The 21,149-nt window shown below is 42.7% G+C and overlaps 1 protein-coding gene across 1 annotated transcript; it reads left to right on the plus strand.

Annotated features, from left to right (window-relative positions):
- Positions 1-310: 310 nt before the first annotated feature.
- Positions 311-20,903, plus strand: LOC311201453 (cell surface glycoprotein CD200 receptor 1-A-like; the record flags this gene model as incomplete). Its single annotated transcript, XM_084275840.1, has 6 exons — positions 311-398; positions 16,866-17,171; positions 17,896-18,147; positions 18,917-19,010; positions 19,797-19,848; positions 20,781-20,903. The coding sequence occupies 6 exons, from the start codon at positions 311-313 to the stop codon at positions 20,901-20,903; spliced, it is 915 nt and encodes a 304-aa protein (XP_084131966.1).
- Between the last annotated feature and the right edge of the window lie 246 nt (positions 20,904-21,149).

The raw sequence follows: 21,149 nt of genomic DNA on the forward strand, positions 1-21,149 counted from the left end.
TTATCTTCACTCATCAGCTCCTGAGGCGAGCCAATGAACGGAAGGCAGAGCTGTTCAGTCTGCTTCCTCAGTGTTCGCCTAGGCTCTCAGCACAGGAAGCCTAGTGCTCTGAAAAGTCAGAAGGAGGAACCTCTCCAGCTTTGAGGAGCCAGCTGATCAGGAGCACACAGAGCTAAAGGAGAGGAGTGGGAAAGGGGGAGAGCAGACACTGACATTGGCTGCTGAGGATGTGCTAGCAGGCGAGAAATACCCCCCATAACCACAGCTAGATTGGCAGCGGGATGGATGGAGTGACAGAGCTGCCAGAGCCATGAAAGCAGGAGCCGACATGAAGATCGCTGGGAAGACTCTCTGTGTTTTTGTGCTGCTCACCATCACCAAGGTCATGAGAACAGTAGGTGAGTCTAACTGGGGCCAGTCAGTCATCAGGATGGAAGAAGGGGAATTGTGCACAGGTGTTTTCTTTCCATAAAAGCTATTCATCATGCTGTGACTTTCTTTAATTGCTAAAAATTATGCAGCACAACTGAAACAGGCTTCCCCAATATCCACTCCTCCTTTGCTTAGTGGTCACAAGGCTGCCAAGTATTATTCCTGTTACTTCCATGTAGGTGATTATTTAGTGATCTTTAGCTGGGAATGTACCGTGTGTCACAGACAACCTTTTTACTCAGACCACTAAATCCTCATCCTCTGAGAAACTGATCCATTGGATGTATTAAAAATATGCCCAGGAAAATATATGTAAACTTGAAGCTTTTAGCCTTGTGGTTTCTGCTGAAGAGAGACTGTGTAGGGTCTGAAATGGGGCAGGGATCTCTTGTGTCTTTCTGAGGAGTGGTGGAAGATCACTGATACACTGACAGTAGGGAGCAGTTTCTGGAATTTCAGTCTAAGACTAGTAGGTGTGGTCTGTGCCAAGAGCGGGGAAGGCTTTTGTACCAAAGCCAGTGACACTCCTATGTCTTTCCAACCCCGTCTTTTAGTGTAGTTGACTCACTTTTAATGTAGTTTAGCTACAGCAGCTAATGTCTCCCACATACTGTTCATTTGCATTTCTAGAGCTTGTGCTCTTCCAGACACCACGCAGCAGTCTGGGGACTTGGTGATGAAACTAGGGATTTGAGCAGTGGTTCCAGAAACCTAAACTGCCTATGTACATAGAGAGAAAGGTCTGAGAGATCCAACTTAAAAGTAGGGACATCTCTGAACATGTAACATGCATGTGCCCATTCCTGTTATGGACAGGTAGAACTACACTGCATAGACATGGGTTGAGTTACTCCTTTTCACTTGGCCAGAAGATAAAAATGTCTCCCTGGTGATATTTTAAAGCAAAACAAATTGTTGGCACTCATTGTTGGCAGTGAGGGAACAGCCATCTATAATGTGTTTGGTTGATCAAATGAGGGATCCAAAATTTTTACCTAACACCCACCCACTGGAAAAAATTTAAATATTCCACAGGAATTTTTAAAGCTTGGTATGGGTAACATCACAACAGGCACACTAGAAGTAAAAAAATCCCTGTCCCCATTCTGAAACGTAAAGAACTATCTCAGAACATTGAGAAACCTGCTCAGGGTCACACAGACGCTTTAGTGTAACATCAGACAGCCTACATTTTTAAACATAGCTGCTCAAAAACTAAAAGAGTGTGGACACATTACAAAATGAAGGGGGAGGGGAAGAAAAATGGGGGGGACAAAAGGGAATCCTACTGGGAAAAATTATTTTACAAAATAATTTACCGGTGGAAATATTTTTTAAAATCCAATGCCAAAAAAGTGGTTTCATGCATCCAAAAGGATTTAAACTTCTTGATGTCTTGGTGAATCAATGATATTCCCCCTCAAAAGGGAAAAGATTAGATTAAAATCCAATTTTGTGCTTGAACACCTCTCCACCTCACCACCCCCCCCCCAAAAAAAAAAAAAAAGAGCCTACATTTCATGGGAAACTTTTAGCTAACACTGCTCTTACATTTGTTTCCTTCAATATTAGGGTGAGTGTTCTGAGCAAGATGTAGTGGCAAGGGTTTTATTCTTCAGAGATTACAGGGTAAATGTGTCAAGATGATCCAATGTGTATATTCTATTCAGAGAATTTTAGTGTTGCATGTAATGTAGAAGGAACTATGTCTTCCCTTCTGAAAACTAGAGCAAGCTACTCTGCATTAAAAAAGGTCATGCAAAAACTGTTGTGTGCAACCAGGCTTTATCTGTGTTAGCATTTTCCTTAACATTTCCTTAGGATGTTATTTTCTGTTGCTTGTTTATTTTTTACAACATCACAGCAAGGCTGAGGTCACTTCATGACTGCTGTATCCATATCTGCCCCCAAGCAGAGTTGCACAGTATGCTACTGAAGCTGCTGGTGCATGATCTGTACTCTATGGTTGCTCAGTTTCTATCAATAGTAAGTGACTGAACTCAGTGACATTGCATCAGTGCTGGGAGTATATGAGGTGAATAAAAGTGAAGTAGATTTACAGAGCAGCCTGGCTACAGTTCAAGTTTACCTGCACACATGATTTTCTTGACTGCTACTGCTTTCATTTAGCTTCTTTCCTTAATGTAACTTGTGAATTCTCTTTCACAAGTGCAATGGTGTTTTGTTGCCTTCTTTCTTTCTTTCTCTGTCCTAGTGTGTTTCAGTACTCCTGCCACTGTTGCCTCCTAGTTTACCATGGAATCTTGCTCCAGATATAAAAACATAGGTTAAAACACTATTCTGGTAAATTTACATTTGTCTCCATTTCACTATTTCTTTGCTGCTCCTTTGGGTTTATGTGCTGGGATTATTCTGACTTCTTTTACCCTAAAAACACCTAAATCCAAACAGCCTGTTTTTCTTACCCAGATGTTTAAAACATAATTCTGTTTAATTAAATTAAGCAACATTTTCTCAGAAGACATCTAAATTGCCCTAGTACAATCTTCAAAGCATGTCCTTGAGACGTTACCATTTTACTTTGGTTCAAATGAGATGTCTTAATGTGTCTAGTTGAAAATCATGGAAACAAGGAAGAACCATCTTGTAAGTTGACGGCATACTCCATGACTCCAAAGCATGTTTTCTTTAATAGGGAGTGCACTTGTAGAAACACATGCTACTTCATCCTCACAGTTGATCTATTTTGTATTTAGAGGTATCACTCATAAGAAAAAAGTGTAGGGAATCTTCTTATGCTGCCTCATCTTTGTATTGAGTAAGCGAATGCTAGGAAGAAAAGTACTAGGCTAAAGCTAAGTGCTAAACAAAGTATGACAGAGATTTCAACACTATAAAAGTGAGATTGTAAGCATGTTTTCACAGCAGTTCTTTACCTGCTCCCTGCAAAGTATGAAAAAGAGGGCATACAACCTATTCTTTTCTATTTTTAATTAGGATAGCAGGAAAGTGCCACTTAAGTATAAAGTACAAGTTATTTTATTCTTCTCATGAGGAAGAGAGTAAAAGGCCAAGTTCAGCATGCAGAACAGAATATGAAACATTCTGTATCTATCTGCTGTGTCACGGTGCTACTCTCAAAGAAATACTACCCAAGGCAGTTTGGCACCCAGTATAAATCCCCTTTCTCCTCATCCATTCCAGCTCCCATTCTACAAGGAATAAGATCTACTTACTTTGCACACAGAAGTTGCTATACCTAGTTTAAAGTTTATAGCCAGGCTGATATAATATGCTCATTATACAGCTCTTTAAGTTCAGTGAAGATTTATTACCAGGTGAGGATCTGGCCAACAGTGTTTGTTCTGCAAGCTGGATGGCTCTAACACATCCTATAAAGAGCAACTAATTCCTTCATTAGTGTATCCACCCTATTCTCTGCAAAGGCACATTGATATTGAGACATACCATTTACGTGAGAGTAGAAACAAAACCTCAGAAAGGACCCCATATCATTGCATCAAATCACCCTTTTTTGCAAGCATTGTATCATGAAACAATCTGAGCATGAAAAAAGGCACCTGCATCATTGAAAGGCTGTTTTTAATCCAGACTGAGGAAAGATTTTGTATCCTCATTTCCAACCTAAATTTTTATTGTTATTGCCTTTTGAGCTGCTGATTTTCAGCATGTATCTACCATTCTACTCAACATGGTCACCTGGAACTTTTTGTGTGACATTTCCATTCTTTGTATTAATAATGCTATATTCTTCCTGCTTTCAACAAATTTCCTCACACGCTCCTGATACAGATGTCAATGTCATCAGTAAAACCATTAGTAAAACCATTGAACAGAATTACCACAAAAATCATCAGCTGTGAAACGTTATTAGCAAGCTACCTTCAGACTGACATCTCCTTTTAACACCACCTTTTGCTTTCTCTCCTTGATCCCGTTCTTTGTCCATCATGTTTCACTCCAGTTGTCCCCCTATTCTTCAGCTTTATTTATGATTTTCAAGAGGACACTGTATCAAACCACACATCTAACTAGCTTGAGCATCTTTCCTTTGCCTTGAAAATTAGCTATCTTGAATGACTGAAAGGATAGTGGAGAAAGCAAAACAAAGATGTGAAAGATCATAGCCAAGTTAAAAACCAGGAACTGACAACTGTAACGTAATATTGCTCCTTGAGTGGGAAGACTTAAACCTTGGGTTCATTTCTAAGTTCTGCCACTGTGCTCATCTCTCTACAACATATAAAAGTCATATTGAAGTTTGCAATCTAAAAATAAATCTAGCCATGCTTCAGGCACCAAAGTTTACAATGACAAAGTGTATTTTTCTGGCTGTATTTTAAAGTTTCTATTTCAGCTTGTATGAGACAGCAGCTGTTAAAAGGCTGCTCTCTGTTAAAAGGAGAACAAAAGAAGAATTTGAGTATAAGGAAGAAACTAATTTATGAAGACAGGAAAAATGCCTAAATAGAATGAAATGGGAATAGGAGATATTTTCAAGGAATTATGATATGTATGGATAAGAGTAAGAGTAGGAAACTAATAATAAAGGTATAAATCTCTTATTGTATCCTTTTGAAGATACATCCATGCAGAAAAAGCTGTGATTGCACCTTCCAGAAACAGTCATATAAGCTCTGGACAGTTTGTTCATTTATTTCTTTGAAAAAAATTAGAGTAGTCTGACTGCTTACTACTAACCTGACACACAGGGCTAGTTTTCTGCTTACACTCTGTCCTGTGCTGTTGTGACTACATTCTCAGAGCTACAGAGCTACCAGATACAAAACTGTCAATACCTTAGCAATCCATATCCTAGTACAAAGCACATCTATTCATTTATCTTTCACTTCTTTCTAGACAAGCCTTACTATGTGTCACAGGCACTCTGTGGCAGTACAAGGGGAAACCAGAAGCAGAACTCAGCCTCTGGTACCTGGCCTCTTCCAAGCAGCTGGTGCTGCCTTTTTGATTATGACTTGCTATGACTCATGTAATAGATTCATTCCAAGATACAGTTAGTCATTTGGTTGTGGTACGATCATTGTTTCAATTCATTATACCTCTAAGTTTAACATGCAGTGTGTGGGGGCAGATGCGCCAAAACATCGCGTTAGACTGTTACTGTAAGAATTAAAAGACCTATTAGGATAATAGGATTATGTCTGAGAAAGTAAAGCAGTGCAAAAAACTCTTTAACATCTAAATTTCTGAAGAGGTTGTCATGGAACTTGAGTAATATTGGGGGCAAGAAAAAGTTCTATTGTTGGTTAAAACCATGAAGAATAACAGTCCTATTTGAAAGCAATTAAAAGCACTTTCAAGTTGTGTAGCTGTGTGTGACTTTGCAGTGATCCCCCTGAAATTTTACTGGCTTCACAATCACATTTTCCTGTTTTTAATGTTCTTCTTTTTCCTTTTACTGTGAGAAAGACTCTGCGAAACAGGAGAAATGACTAAATAAGTGACACTGCAAAGGAACTGGTACAACTAGTTATCCCTGAGAGCTGTCACAGTACATAAACCACGTTAAAAAAACACAGAGCCAAGTCTTTCCCCCATTTTTTTTCCAATTATGGTAATCTTAGCATGACGACAGTAACCAGCACATTTTTGAAACACATATGTGAACTCCTCAACTGAGTTTGTTTGTTCCTGAGAGAGGGTATGTCAATTTTCAAACATAAAAGTGGAATCTGTCAGTGCCTTGGAATGTGTACTCAATGCACTGGCATGCAGCTTGAGAACCTTCTCAACATGGCTTAAGAGGGGTGGCATGGTATAACTAGTATTGTAATTAGATGAACTTCAGAAGCTGGAGCCAAACCAGAGAACCTCAGTCTAAAGGGCTCCTACTCTACCCACCTTTGACTTGAGTCTCCCAGGTGAAACCTGCTCATGATGGATTTGCATTCACAACCAGAATTGGATGGTGCAGCCCAGAGCTGCACAGAACTCCTGGACTCACCTGTTTTCTAAATAAGTGTGACAGACAGCACATACTCCTGGGCTCCTGAGTTCTGCTCCTTCTGGCTAACAGAAAAAAATCATTGCCATTATCCAGAGCCCATTTGTTTATGAAGAGTAAGACTGAGAATGGGAAGTTATTTACAATAAGAGCGTAGACATACAATCTTTCACTTCATCTCTCCTGTGTGCAATGAAATAGCTAACAGTACTGACATTTAATTATCATGCTACAGTTATCACTGCGCTGAGACGAGCTTGATAGCTCACACCTCTTCACATTGCTTGTTCTCTGCAGGCCCACAGAGAATAAAGCCTTTGCTGACTGGTTATCCCCTTTTTCAGCTACAGAAAGCTAACAGTTCAGCTCAGCTCTAACATGGGATTTCACCTTAACAGAAGTAGCAGTGAAATGTACTGACTGGTTTCCGAGCCGTTGCTTGAATAGATAAATGCTGACGTGTGTGGCATATATGCCCTAATGCCCTGGTCATAAATCAATCAGCTCTCACAGAGGAAACTTTAGCAGCCGAGTTTTAGACACCTTACAGTAAAGCAGTGGTGCAGTGACAGGTCTGAATTAAAACACCTGCAGCACTGAACCCCCCTTCTGTAACAGAGTGGAATTTTTTTGGTCAGCTGGTTCTCCTGAAGAATCCTCAGACAATGACCCCTTAGGTTTAGTGAAATTCTCGTAGGGAGGGGGAGATCATGTCTTCTCTCAGAGCTGCTGAGGACAGACCTAAAAGCGCAGGCTGGCGCAGGCAACATAAGGAGGGCAAAGAAAGCAGGGAGACCTTGGCAAAGTGCGCGGTTGGTGCAGACCCACAAGCAGTTGTGGAAGTGATGGATAAAGGAGGATAGAAGAGATCATGTTGAAACTGTGAAGCCTGACTAAAAGCTGGTGGAGTAGAATAGAGGATTCAGAGACAGAACCTGCTTCATAGGGGCACAGAGAACACTGGAGATATATTATCAGGCCTTTTTTCTTTTCATTAGTATAGTTAGAAATTCTGTGTTCCCTAAAGACCTATCACCTTCCAGCATATTGGTTTATATTCTAATAAAACATAGTTTTAAAGATTGGATGGCTTTCAATATGCTTACTAGAAAAAGAAAGCAGGGCATGTCCAGCTTCAGTCCAACATGAGGTCCTATCAACATCTCCTAATTGAAGGAGATGCTCTGGCTCACCAGGAAGGACAGGTTAAGGATGAGGATAATTTCCACTTAAAGAAACTGTGGTGGTGGATCCCACAACTATTTACAGATTAACTCCTGAGAATACACATTTTGGGCTGCTTTTAAATAGAGATAAATCTGTGCTAAAACCCAGCAAGTCTCAGTGTTTCCTTAGGCTATATTTTAGCTTGAAATAGAACGAAAGGTAAATCTTGTTTTCATCAGAAACACTTATGAAAATGGCTGACACTACCCTTTCTGGTTTGGAAGGTTCTTATCAAGTATTACCTCGGTTCAGTTCTGTTTTGCTTGTGAGTGACAAGATTTTAGCTCACATAGTTCAAAACCTCAAATTATCTGAAGTAGGTACTATGTTCTGTGGTAAAGTGAAGCAGAGCTCCCTTCTTGCATATGCTTTCTTGGGAGAACAGGAAGCACGCTGGAAGTTCTCTGCACTATGTGAGCATGTGAGCGAGCACCTACAGAAATGGAAGCACTGAAACGATCCAGGGCTAATGAGGTATTTATTGCCCAGCAGAACTATCAGTGGGGTTATGCGGGTTTTGGGACTCGGTCACGTACATTGTATCCACAGCACACTGCCATCACAACACACTGCCACGCCACACTGAACCGGAAGACGATTACAATAGGTGCAGGCTTTGCAGTTACGCCTTGCTCCTTTACCATTTCTTTTTTGTTTCTTTCTCTACTTTCAACACAGAGACAGACAGAGTTTTAGACAGCTCTTGGGAGAATGCTAGCAGGGACATAATATAGGATATCTCCCCCTAATGATACATTTCTTTTATACGGAGATAAAAACATATTCCTTGTTCCACTTTAGGAGGAGGTCTTCAAAGTCATTTCAGAAAGATAAATTAACCAAACCTGTCAGGATTTTTGGCCTATGCATTCTTCTATAAAAGAAGTCCAAGGAGCATGCCACTTAGCCACACTCTAGCAATGACAGAGGGCAGTAAAGTGAAAACAGTTCAACTATATTATGATTACAAAGCCTCTTTATGCAAGTAGGAAGCTGTGTGTAAGGACAGGATAAAGAAGGCTTTTTACTAACTATCTACTGGCTTAAGCTCTTGTCTTGCTATAAAGCCTTCAAAATTATTAGCAAGATCCACAGGAATTCAGAATCCTTCTAGAGGGTTTTTAATAAACCTAAAATTGTATTTAAACATGATTCATCAGAATTTAAGCTGACTGATGTGGCTTATCATTCAAAGTGAATGCTACCTGATTCATTCAGGGGAGAATATGACGGGGAGGCACAGCAGAAAGCACCACTTTCACTCCCTCCTTCTTCACAGCTCCAAAGCTGCTGGGCCGGGGAACTCGTACATTGCGAAAGGCTGCTTAGGAGAAGCCGAGTTGAAAGACAAGTAAAAGGATGGTGCCATGTGAGTGGAAATGTGCACAGCTGAATATGCACAACATGGTCCTTCCTGCACAACATTTGCAAACGTTATCCAAAAGGAACCCCAAAACCCCAGCCCCAACACACAGGCCGTTTGAAGGCTTAGGTTTGCTTAGTCATTTTCAGAGGAGGTCAGCCACACTGATGACATGACTTGGAGCTCTGGGGCTCTTGCCAGTGGTAAGCTGGGAGGGGAACCACTTTGTTCTCTGGTTTTCAGAGACATTTATAGAACTCACATCCAGAAACCATCATGCGACAAAAGGCTTTTTTCAGTTCCTCTCCTGGTAAAATCATATGAGTTTAAAACACAAACCTCAGATTTTCTTGAAATATCATTAGGCAGGAAAAACTTGACATTTTGAAACCCTTTCAGTGTAATAATACATCACAGAACAGCGATGACAACTCAATTAAGGACACAAGCGTTTGTGGGGCTGGTTGGTAATTTGTGTATCAGAAAATGGTGTGAATAGATGGGATTTTTTGTCTTCAGCTGTGCTTGGAAACATTAACCAATGAATCCTGGCAGTATTGAGCAGCAGGATGTTAAATGTGATTTCCTTTATTTAATAAAAATGGGAAGTGAATGGATTCAGTAAAATATCCCCACCTGATTTTCCTCTTCTACAGGCAAAATACCAACAATTTCTCAGAATTACCCTCTGACTTCCATGTTAACACAGCTGGAGTAGGTAAACCATTATAGATAGCACTGTGCAGTGCAATTAAGTCTGAGGCAATACTGCAGCCACAACTCATATCAATCTGCAGGAGCTAGCTCTAGGTTTGGAAATGTCTTCATCCAAAGGATACCTAATCCTCAAAAAGAAACGGCAAAAATCTTTAACGGAATCTGTAAGTAGTTAAAACCATAGAATTGTCAAAGGTTGGAAAAGACCTACAAGATTATCTAGTCTAATCACCCCCCTACCACCTAGATTACTTACTGAGTTCCTCATCCAACCTTTCCTTAAACACCCTGAGGGTCGGTGACTCCATCACCTTCCTGGGAAACCCCTTCCAATGCCCAACCATTCTTTCTGAGAAGAAATGTCACCTAATTTCTAACCTAAACTTCCCCTGGTGCAACTTGCAACCACTTCCTCTTGTCCTATCGCTACTTATCTGTGAGAAGAGGCTGACCCCCAGCTCACCACAACTTTTTTTCAGGTACTTGTGGAGAGCAATATCGTCTCCCCTCAGCCTTTTCTTCCCCAGACTAAACAGTCCCAGATCCCTCAGCCGCTCCTCATAAGACTTGTGTTCCAGACCCTTCACCAGCTTTGTTTCCCTTCTCTGGACAGGCTCCAGGTCTTTCTTGTAGTGAGGGGCCTGAAACTGAACACATATTTGAGGTGTGGCCTCACCAGATCTGAGTACAGGGGGATGATGACCTCCCTGGTCCTGCTGGCTATGCTATTCCTGATAGAAGCCAGGATGCCATTGGCTTTCTTGTCCACCTGGGCACACTGCTGGCTCATGTTCAGGTGAGCGTCAAACAACAGCCCCAGATCCTTTTCCTCTGTGCAGTGTTCCAGCCACCCTGCCCCAAGCCTGTAGCGTTGCCTGGGGTTGTCCTGTGAAGGACCCGGCACTTTGCCATGGTGAACTTCATCCCATTGACCTCTGCTCTTTCATCCATCCTGTCCAGGTTCCTCTGGAGGGGCTTCCTACCCTCTGACAGATCAACACTTCCCCCCAAGTTAGTATCATCTGCAGAATTACTGAGGGTGCACTCAATTCCCTCATCCAAACCATCAATAAAGATATTAAAGAGGACAGGGCCCAGTACCGACCCCTGTGCAACATCACTTGTGACCAGTTGCCAGATGAATTTAACTCCATTCACCACCACTCTCTGGCTCAGCCATCCAGCCAGTTTTTAGTCCAGTGAAGAGTGTACCTGTCCAAGCCATGGGCTGCCAGCTTCTCCAGGAGAATACTCTGGGAGACTGTGTCACAGGCTTCAGAACCGTGACATTTTGCAAGTCAGAAATAATTTCCCAAGAAAACAGTTAAATTAAAGGAAAACTGTTTGAGCTGCAATGATTCATTCACCTAGATTCCAGAAGATTAAGGCAAAACCAATTGCAGTTTTCTCAAAAGGGCTAATAGTAATAATCTGACAAATTGAAGTTGATGGTCATTAAGATCTTTCCTTGCAGCATTGCCAATGATCAGAAACAGGGTTCCACATTGTGCCAGCTCTGAGTAGGGGACAGAGAACATAACAAAGCCAAGCCTGGTACCTCTAAGGAAGACTTCAACAAAGGTTTGATTAATCACACAAAACTTAGGGCTTCTAATCCTTTGCATATTCCAGCTGAACTTTCAATTCCCTCTTTGGTATACCTGCTTGAAAGGTTTGGGGAGGGGGTTAACCTTTTTGAAATACGTTGTGCAAAACTTACTTGTCAGTACAAATCAGATTGATTAACTTTTGTTGTCCTTCCAGATTAATGCATGGTTTGAAAGTAGTACTCTGATTTTCTCCCCACACACAGCTCTCAGAATGCCACTAAAACTAGTACTCAGCCCAAGGAAGGGGCTACTCAGGTTTCTATGAGAAACACAGAGCACCCATGGGTTTACAGTCCCAAAGTTTAGTAGTCACCTATTAAAAGAGGAAATGAGTGAGGTGGTAAATGGAGTCTAGCTTGGACTACAGCTATGGGTATTATTCCCATTAACTCATTAACCTAAGAGATTTTGAAAAGGAAAGGTTATTTAATGCAACCAGTCTTCTTCAGGCTGTTATTTATACATGTACATACATTGGAGATTTATGGAGTTGTTTGCTTTTAATTTCAGTGGGGCACAAAGGATATAAAAATCCCACTCCCTCACCTACTCTTCACACTGCTTTACAACTCTTGTATTCTCTCAGTCTCAAATGTGCCTTACAAAGAAGGGTGGTCTGCCTATGTAAGTGTAGGCAATACTAATGCATATATAAGCAACTCATCTTGAAGAACTGTTACAGGTAACCTTTCTTTCATCTCTGAGTGCTTGCCCACATGTACCTTTATTGCAAACAAAAGCCACTGTGGAGTATTTTATTAAGAATAAGCTCCCAGGGTGACTGTTGAAACAAAGAAAAATAACCAACTGTCCCAAAGGTGGAATCATGTTGAGAGGCTTCAATGGTCAAGGAACTAGTGAAATTAATCTTGTGGTTAGAAACTTGACCCCTTGGATGTGTCAGCTGAAGACACAGGGTCCCAAATGTGGTCAAGAGAGAAATCATGACTCATGTTCAATATCTGAAATAATCAGTCCTGTGTCCAGCTTTGGAGCCCTCAACACAAGAAGGACATGGACTTGTTGAAGTGCATCCAGAGGTGATGATCAAAATGATCAAAGGACTGGAGCACCTCTCCTATGAAGACAGGCTGAGAGAGTTGGGCTTGTTCAGCTTGGAGAAGAGAAGGCTCTGAGGACCTTGTAGCAGCCTTCCAATACCTGAAAGGTGCCTATAAGAAAGCTGGGGATGAACTGTTAGTGAGGGCATGTAACAAGGGGTAATTGATTTAAAACTCAAAAGGGGAGATTTGGGTTGGATATTAGGAAAAAGTTCTTCAATGTGAGCGTGGTGAGACACTGGAACAGGCTGCCTAGAGATGTAGTGGGAGGCCCCATGCCTGGAGACATTCAAGGTCAGGCTTGATGGGGCTCTGAGCGACCTGATCTAGTAAAGATGTCCCTGCTTACTGCAGGGTGTTGGACTAGGTGACTTTTAAAGTTCCCTTCCAATCTAACAGATTCTATGATTCTATGATCTTTGTGGCCCTGTGCTGGATTCTTTCAAGTAGTTCCCTGTCCTTGAACTGAGGGGCCTAGAACTGGACACAATATTCCAGATGTGGTCTCAGCAGGGCAGAGTAGAGGGGGGAGATAACCTCTCTTGACCTACTAACCACACCCCTTCTAGTATACCCAGGATGCCATTGGTCTTCTTAGTGATGAGGGCACATTGCTGGCTCATGGTCATCCTGGTGTCACCTACTCCTCCCAGTTTTCTGTCGTCAGCAAACTTGTTGACGGTGCACTTTGTTCCCTCATCCAGGTCACTGATACATATATTGAATAGTATTGATCCCAGTACCGACCGCTGAGGGACTCCAATAGATACAGGTCTCCAAGTAAACTCTGTCCCATTGACTATAATTCCGTGACTTACTTCCTTCAACCAGTTCACAATCCACCTTACTACTCAATCATCCAAACCACACTTCCTCAGTTTAGCTGCAAGGAGATGGTGTTAAATGCTTTACTGAAATTGAGATAAACCACATCCACTGCCCTACCATAATCTATCCACCTGGTTACATCCTTATAAAAGGCTATCAGATTGGTCAAACATGACTTCCCCTTGGTAAAACCATGCTGACTGCTCCTTGAGACCCTCTTATCCTTGATACCCTAGAGACAGCACCAAGGATAAGTTGTTCCATCACCTTTCCAGGAGAGGAAGAGAGGCTGACTGGTCTATAGTTACCTGGGTTCTCCTTCTTGCCCTTTTTGAAGACTGAAGTGACATTTGCTTTCCTCCAGTCCTCAGACACCTGTCCCATTTCCCACAACTGACCAAAGATGATGGACAGTGGCCTGGCAATGACTTCCACCAGCTTCCTCAGCACCCATGCGTGCATCCAATCAGGACCCATGGATTTATGGATGTCGAGACTGCTTAACTGATCCTTAACCCAGTCCTCATCAACCAAGGCAAACTCCTTGTTTATCTTTACTTCCTCTGGGGCCGCAGGGGTCTGGTGCTCCTGAGGACAGTCTCCACCAGTATAGACAGAGACAACAGTGTCATTCAGTAACTCCGCCTTCTTAGTACCCTCTGTCACCAGGGCACCCACCTCATTCAGCAGAGGACCTACACTGGCTCTAGCATTAGTTTGTACACGGTGTATTTGAACAAGCTCTTTCTGTTGTCCTTGACCTCTTTTGCAAGTTTTAATTCCAAAGAGGCCTTGTTGTCTCCCTACATGCTCTGACAACAGTCTTATATTCCTCCCAAGTGGCCATCCTCTCCTTTCATGACCTATAGTCTCTCTTTTTCCAGTTGAGTTTGCCCAGCAGAACCCTGTTGAACCATGTGGGTCTTCTGGCTCCCTTTCTTGATTTCCTACCTGTTAGGATGTTCTGATCTTGAGCTTGGAAGAAGTTGTCCTTCAATATACACCATCTTGGGCCCCTTTTCCTTCTAGTACCCTGTCCCATAGGATTTCCCCTAGCAATTGCTTGAAAAGGCCAAAGTTGGCCCTGCTGAAGTCCTGAGTTATGATCCTGCTTGATATCCTGTTCTTACTGCATAAGATCCTGAACTCTACCATCTCACTGCAGCTGCAGCCAAGGCTGCCCTCAACCTTCACTACTTCAATCAGACCCTGCTTGTTAGTGAGTATAAGGCAGTGCTCCTCTTGTAGTTGGCTCATCCACCATTTGCACTGGAGGAACCTCCTGGACTGTGAATGGCTGGATCACTGTCAGAGAGTCAACTCTGTTGATAACATCAACAGCAAATATCTGGGTAGTTAAAATATCCATTGAGAATGAGGGCTTGAGATTGCGAGGCTGCTATGAGCTGCCTGTAGAAGGTCTCATCAACTTCCTCATCCTGATCAGGTGGCCTGTAATAGACACCCACAATTGTATCACCAATGCTAACCTGTCCCTTAATTCTCACCCACAAATTCTCACCTCACTCCTCATCCGTCCCACACAGAACTCAGTATATTCTAGTTGCTCTCTCACGTAGGCAGCAACTCCACCACATCGCCTTGTTGGCCTGTCTTTCCTAAAAAGGACATAACAATCCATGACCACATTCCAGTCATGTGAGCTGTCCCACCACGTCTCTGTAACTGCCATAAGATCATAACCCTTTGACCACACACTAACTCCTCCTGTTTATTCCTCATGCTGTGTGCATTGGTGTACAGCCATTTCAGGGAGCAAGCTGAGCACACTGATTTCACCGTAGGTGGGTAGGAGGCCTTCTGGTCTTCGTTAATAGGACAGCACTGCTCCACTGGTGCAAACTCAGTAACAACCTCATCCCCCTTTGAATCCAGTTTAAAGCCCTATAAATGAGGCCTGCTAATTCTCATCCTAGAACCCTTGGAGATAAGCCTTTCCCTTGTACTCCTGTCAGGCCTGGTGTCTTATAAAACCAGCCATGATCAGAGATCCCAAAGCCCTGCCTGTAGCACCAGTCTCGAGACAGGTATTTACAGACTGGATCCTTCTGTCCCATCCCATGTCATTGCCTGCAACTGGGGAAGAGAAAATAACTTGTGCCCCACACTGTTTCACCAACCATCCCAAGGCCTTGAAGTCTCTCTTCATTCTCTTCAAACTTCAGGGTGCAGTTTCCTCCATACCTGTGTTGAAGATCAGTAGTGGGTAATAGTCTGATGACTGCACCAGGTTGGGGAGTTTCCTAGTAATATCCCCGAGTCAGGCTCCACAAAGACTACAGACTTCCCCATGATGACGGTGAACCCAGCATATTGGGCCCTTTGATCCCTTTAGGAGCGAGTATCCAACAACTATAACTCTTCTCTTCCTTGTGGGAGAGGTTGCTATATGTAAGGGTTATCTGACCATGGTAAAACCTAAGATATAGTTTGCCTACCATCCACCTCATTATCAGACTGTCTGTCTTCTAGCAGGGCCTCATATCTATTTCGCAGAGGCCCCTGGGGAAGCAAGGCAGGCCAGCAGAGTGCTCGCTTTCTGCCACTGCCATGAACTTGCCTTCACTCACCCTTTTCATTTTGGCTTCTGTCTTCCAACAGACAAGGGCAGGATACAGGGGTCCTTTGATCCTGGGTGCTATCTGGTGAGTGCTCCCATTTCTGTTGCAGAGAGGGCAGAGCCTGGCTTCCCCAGTCTGTCTCCATTTCAGCCTGTCTAATGCTCCTAAGCCTTTCTATTTCATTTTTCAGCCTTTCACCCTCAAATTGCAGCTGTGCCGCTTGGCTGAACAGATCATCTACCTGCTCACACTGCACAGAGCTGTACTCAGAGCCTCCCCTGCCTTCCAGTGAGAGGCTGTGGCATCCCCTACAGCTTGTGACCTGCACAGCCACATCCATCTGTCTTGGGTTCCCACATCCATTTTGGTTGGTGCTAGGAGCATGATCTTGTAAAACAGAATTCAGGAACAAGACACACTCCCTGTTAGGGTCGATAACATCAACTGAATACAGTTAGTCAGCAGTTTTATCCTCACAACCAATAGGCACAGCCTAGGGATATGGGTGTATTTTATACCTTTGGAGTTGTGTGCCTGGCACGACGACGGGTAGGACATGCAATTCATGTCCTGTGGGGGCCACTGCAGTAAAAAATGTGCAGTCACTCTGTGAACTCATATGTACCCATTGTGCACACTCATAGTCTGAATGTATATATCCACAAAGATTCAGAAAAGAAAAGGTACCCCTGCAACGTAAGACAAAAATCTTTCCTCTTACACAAAAGTCCAACATTGTTATTTGTGCTGGGATCATGTCTGAGAGATGGAGACAAGGCCTATGCCCACAGTGTTGGATTTTCTATGAATGCAGAAGTAAAAGTTGTTTACTTCCTTGGGATCAACAGTTCCAGAGAAAAGTCATTATCACATGTTGATAGTATTGAGATGGTAGGCTGTGATAGGTCTCTGGGTCCATAATCCACAACTACAAGATGAATCACTATTTGCAGATAAGCACAGACAGGGCCTTAACCTGTTGTGTAACAGTGCAGACATTTCTCTGTGAACCACAGGCCAGCACTCCGAGGCTATGAGAGAAGAGACATTCCTGGGCACCTTCTCACACGTCTCTTTCTCCTTTCTCTCCTTCAGGGAACACGAGACTGACAGCAATGGTAGGTGACAACTTTGTACTCACCTGCTCTCCCCAGTCAAGTATAACCATGCTAACGTGGAAAATAAGACCTGAGGTTGGAGGACCCTGCACCTTGGGATACAGGGCAGATCACAACCAGACACACACAAACTGCACTGACAGCGTGAACTGGAAATTCAGCCCCAATCAAAATCCTGTCCTTGAGATACAGCAAGTAGGAACAGCCCATGAAGGAAATTACACCTGTGAAACAGTAGCAACAGAAGGGAATTTCGTGGCCACGTACTACCTGACTGTGCTGGGTAAGGGGCTCCTTCCTTCTTTTACAGTTCTCACCGTGAGTGGGCCTGTGCACACAAAGCTCCTCTCCCCACACACCGGGGCAAGTGTGCAGTGAGAAGAGGAGGTTTCTTGCCAGGATAAACTGTCATGCACTTTGATAGCAGCGCTGTGTCTCCTTTCTCCTTCTTTCCCAAACCTCTTCTCCCTCCTGCCGCCCGCCCCCTTTTCCACTGTCTAGTTGGAAACAACAGGTGTGAAGCAAATTCCAGTACACTAAAAGAGGATTCTACACATGCTTCCAGTTACCCCATAGAACCCATTTCCAATATACTACGTGAAGAGAGCTAAAGCACTTGACAGTAACTCTTCCATGTGCTGATATCTCCTATCAAACAAGGGACGTTCTTATCCAGACAGTAGGAACAGATAAAAGCCATGTGTACAATGGCTGCTTAGAACAAAAGTCTAATTCATCCTCTACTTGGGTAATTCCCTACTGCAATGTCCAGGGAAACCTCCTCTAATGGTACAAGGCTGTCCAGCTCACCCAAATGGAGGAGAGTTGTCCAACGTGGTAAAAGAGGCACAGTCTTTGGCCACTTTGGCCCCTGCTGCTGTAATGGGCTGGCACCTCCACCCTTATTCTTCTCTTTGTTCTGTGTTCAGTTTAAGTAGAGAACAAGGACTTCCGATCCCAACTGTGGCAAACTAACTCCCTGTATCTCCCTTCCTGATTCTTTGCAGCCCCCCCCACGCTGACCCTGTACTGTGATGGCCAGGGGAACCCTGTGTGCAAGGCAGCGGCAGGGAAGCCGGCTGCTCAGCTCTTGTGGGAACCAGGTGGCGACTTCACCCTCGCGAAGGAAGGCCATGGCGACGGGACAGTGACTGTTGTCAGCAAGCTCACAGCACGTAGTGCCAATGGGACTAACAACACCTGTGTTGTGTTCCACCCAGCTGGGAACCAGAGCAGGTCCATAGCCTGCCATCCCTCAAGTAAGCTGCTCTTTGTGCGTTTGGTGTTCCTCTTGTGCACACTCTTTTTCCTTCTATAGAGAAAATTTTATAAAAGGTATAGAAACCTTCAGAGAAGTCCTATATAGACAAGAGTACCAACCCCTACTCCTTTGCCCAGAAACATCATCAGTTTGTTTGTCTAGACACTATTTCCTAACAGTGAGTAATATGCATGTGTGGTAGTATTCTTTTGGTAGTGGAAATGTTGGATACACAGATAAAGCAGTCATGACCTTAGTGTTGAAATAATCACGTGGAAGCATAACATTAGCTCTTTTTTAGATGCAAATGTAAAGTCTGTTCTCAGATCACTGTAAGAGAGAGAAAGAGAACCAACAATTGTGTAGTCAGCAGAAACAAATAAATCCCTTCATTCCAAGTTGTGAATGTCTGACACTACATAACATTTGCTTCTGGTTTTTGGTTTTTTGTTGCTTTTGAAAACTACACAGGAGTTGCAGTACTGAGATGTGCCGAGTCCTTGAGAGGACCTTGAGTTATGGCTTAGTGAAAAAATATCATGAGTGTCCACTGTGGTATTTGTGGGATTTGCTTATGTCTCTGACAGAAACTCTGTTTGTATTTCTCAGACATTTCACTACTGACTTTCCCTTCTGCTGAGGGACATTATATTTATTTTATGAATATGATGACAATGTGTGTATGTGATAAAGCAGCTTTAATCTTATACAGAAATAATAAAGAAAGCAGTAAGAAGATATAATTAAGACTAACTCTTTGTGTTTAGACACCAGCGTTTACCTGACTGTATCAATCATCCTTTGTTTCCTGAGCATTATCATCGTCGCTATGGTTTGCTGTTTTAAGTTCTACAGTGACAGGTATGTATGACAGGGTGCTAAGGAAAGACTGTCTAAGAAGAAATCTTTAAGTACTGTTTGTGTCTTGAAATCATATGACCGTGAGACTGTGCTGCTATGAATAGCTGAATTAACTACATCAAATATTTCCATACTGCAGCCACCTGGGGTGCACAGCACTCATCTTCACTGGGTAATGCACCTGAGTAAAATATAAATGGGGAGCAGTTGGCAGAGGATGCTCACTGCATTGCTTGCCACGCTAAAGGGGAGCTCTTCATTCTAATTGGAAGCTGAGAGAGTAAAGCTGTTCTTCAGGTGCTGTGATAGCCAGTGTTTCTCTTGTTTAGATCAGGGGGTTGGTTCTGCTGGCTAATAATTTCTATCAGGAGCCAGAGGATTATCAGTGCTACCCTGCCCCATCAACAGTGGAGACTGCAGATTGTATTAATGAACAAGTTCCCTGGGTGAAGCTGGACTTAAACACCTTTAGGATTTGCTGGGGAGAAAAAAAGGCAGTTCCAAGGAAAAACTACAGAAATCATTTCTGTAAAGAAAGGCTGAATTAGCAGAAAACCTCAGCTATGTTCCCTTCTTCCCCTATTCCAAAACTGTTTTTCTCCCAGAACTTCTCCCTTAGAGGTGAAGAATTCAATACATTTCACTATCCATGAATTTTACATCCTTCCAGAGGACAAGAAAATGAAATGTTTCCTAAATCTGTGATCAAAGAAACCAAGCCATGATTCAGGGAAACCTAGGACCGAGAGAAGGGATTTGCTTTAATACTTGTTATCTTTTTCACAGACTGTGCCACAAAACTAAACCTCCTGAAACTGCTCCTACACATTCCTCACAGGTAAGGAGAATGATGCAAATTAGACCATCATCAAATGAGGCATCTTCTGGTAGCCCTGAAAGCATGGTCAGTAAAGGAATAACATCAGATTTTTACTGATAATGTTCAAGTTTTTAAGGCCACTCTTATCTTGTATGCTCAATCTACAATCAAAGAACCAACCATGCTCAAGACAAATCGTTTTATAAAACAATGAAAGGAGTGCTGAGCTGCAAGCTGGGATGTATTCTTGAACCCCCTATGCTGTTACAAGCTTCCAGTGTAGCTGAACACTTCACTCAGATTTGTGTATCCGTTTTCTGCTACCAAATATAAATAACAGCATTTTATGCAGGCAAGATGTGTTACACCTAAATTGTGAGTACACCTACAGAAGACACTAGGTTCAAATTCTGTCATTGACTTAAAATGGTGCTTCAGTTTTGATTTCTGAAAAGACTTAGTCAATTCTAGTTATTATTATTATTACCATTCCTCCTGTTTTGCTGCCCTACCTCCCAGTTGTTGCTGACACAGGCAGTTGCATTAATGCAAACCAACAGGTTAAACACCAGTGTTCTTGATGTCACATCACACAATTTTCATTAGCCTGTCTGACGACTGAATTGTAGACTGATGGAGAAATCAATCACAGTCAAGACTCAACCATGTTATTTGCATTTTCTGGAGAAATATGTGGCAGAAGTGGAGGAAAAGGAGGCAGATGAACCAATACCACAGCCTTCCCCTCCAAATATTTGACAGAAATGGCAACACACGTTCTTTGGTAGAAAAAGCAAGAAAGTTGTGGGGTTCTTTTTTTCTTGAGTCCAAGAAGAATAAATAAGGGAGCACTATTTCCCAGTTACATTCTTCAGTCCAGAAGAAAGGCTTGCAGTCTTGTCAGACTAAACTACTCCTTGTGTTTACAGCTTTTGGTTTTGTTTTTCTAGGATGACTCAATGGAAGTGGAACCTTATACTACTTATGTGCAGAAGGAAAATGTAATTTACAACTCGGTGTCTGATCTGACAGCAGGACACAATTTTCCACAATGTCTGTCACCAGGAACATGAATGATTCAACAGTGGAAAGGGAGAGAGACACTTTATAAAAGACTGGTTATAGGAAGAAACTTTTTGGAGGATTTCTTCATATTTTGGGGCAATGTAGCTCACTAGGTCTGTTCATACACCAATGTTTGCTAATAAGTCTGTATAGTAGGTTTTTTCCCTGTTTTGCCTTCTTCCTTGGGAAAGGAATCGGGTTCCCCATTATTCCCTAGGGAAATATGACTGACCTCATGTCAGTTTTTTTCTGGA

The sequence above is a fragment of the Gallinula chloropus genome (genome assembly GCF_964237585.1).
Source record: "Gallinula chloropus genome assembly, chromosome: 1".
Classification (NCBI taxonomy): Eukaryota; Metazoa; Chordata; class Aves; order Gruiformes; family Rallidae; genus Gallinula; species Gallinula chloropus.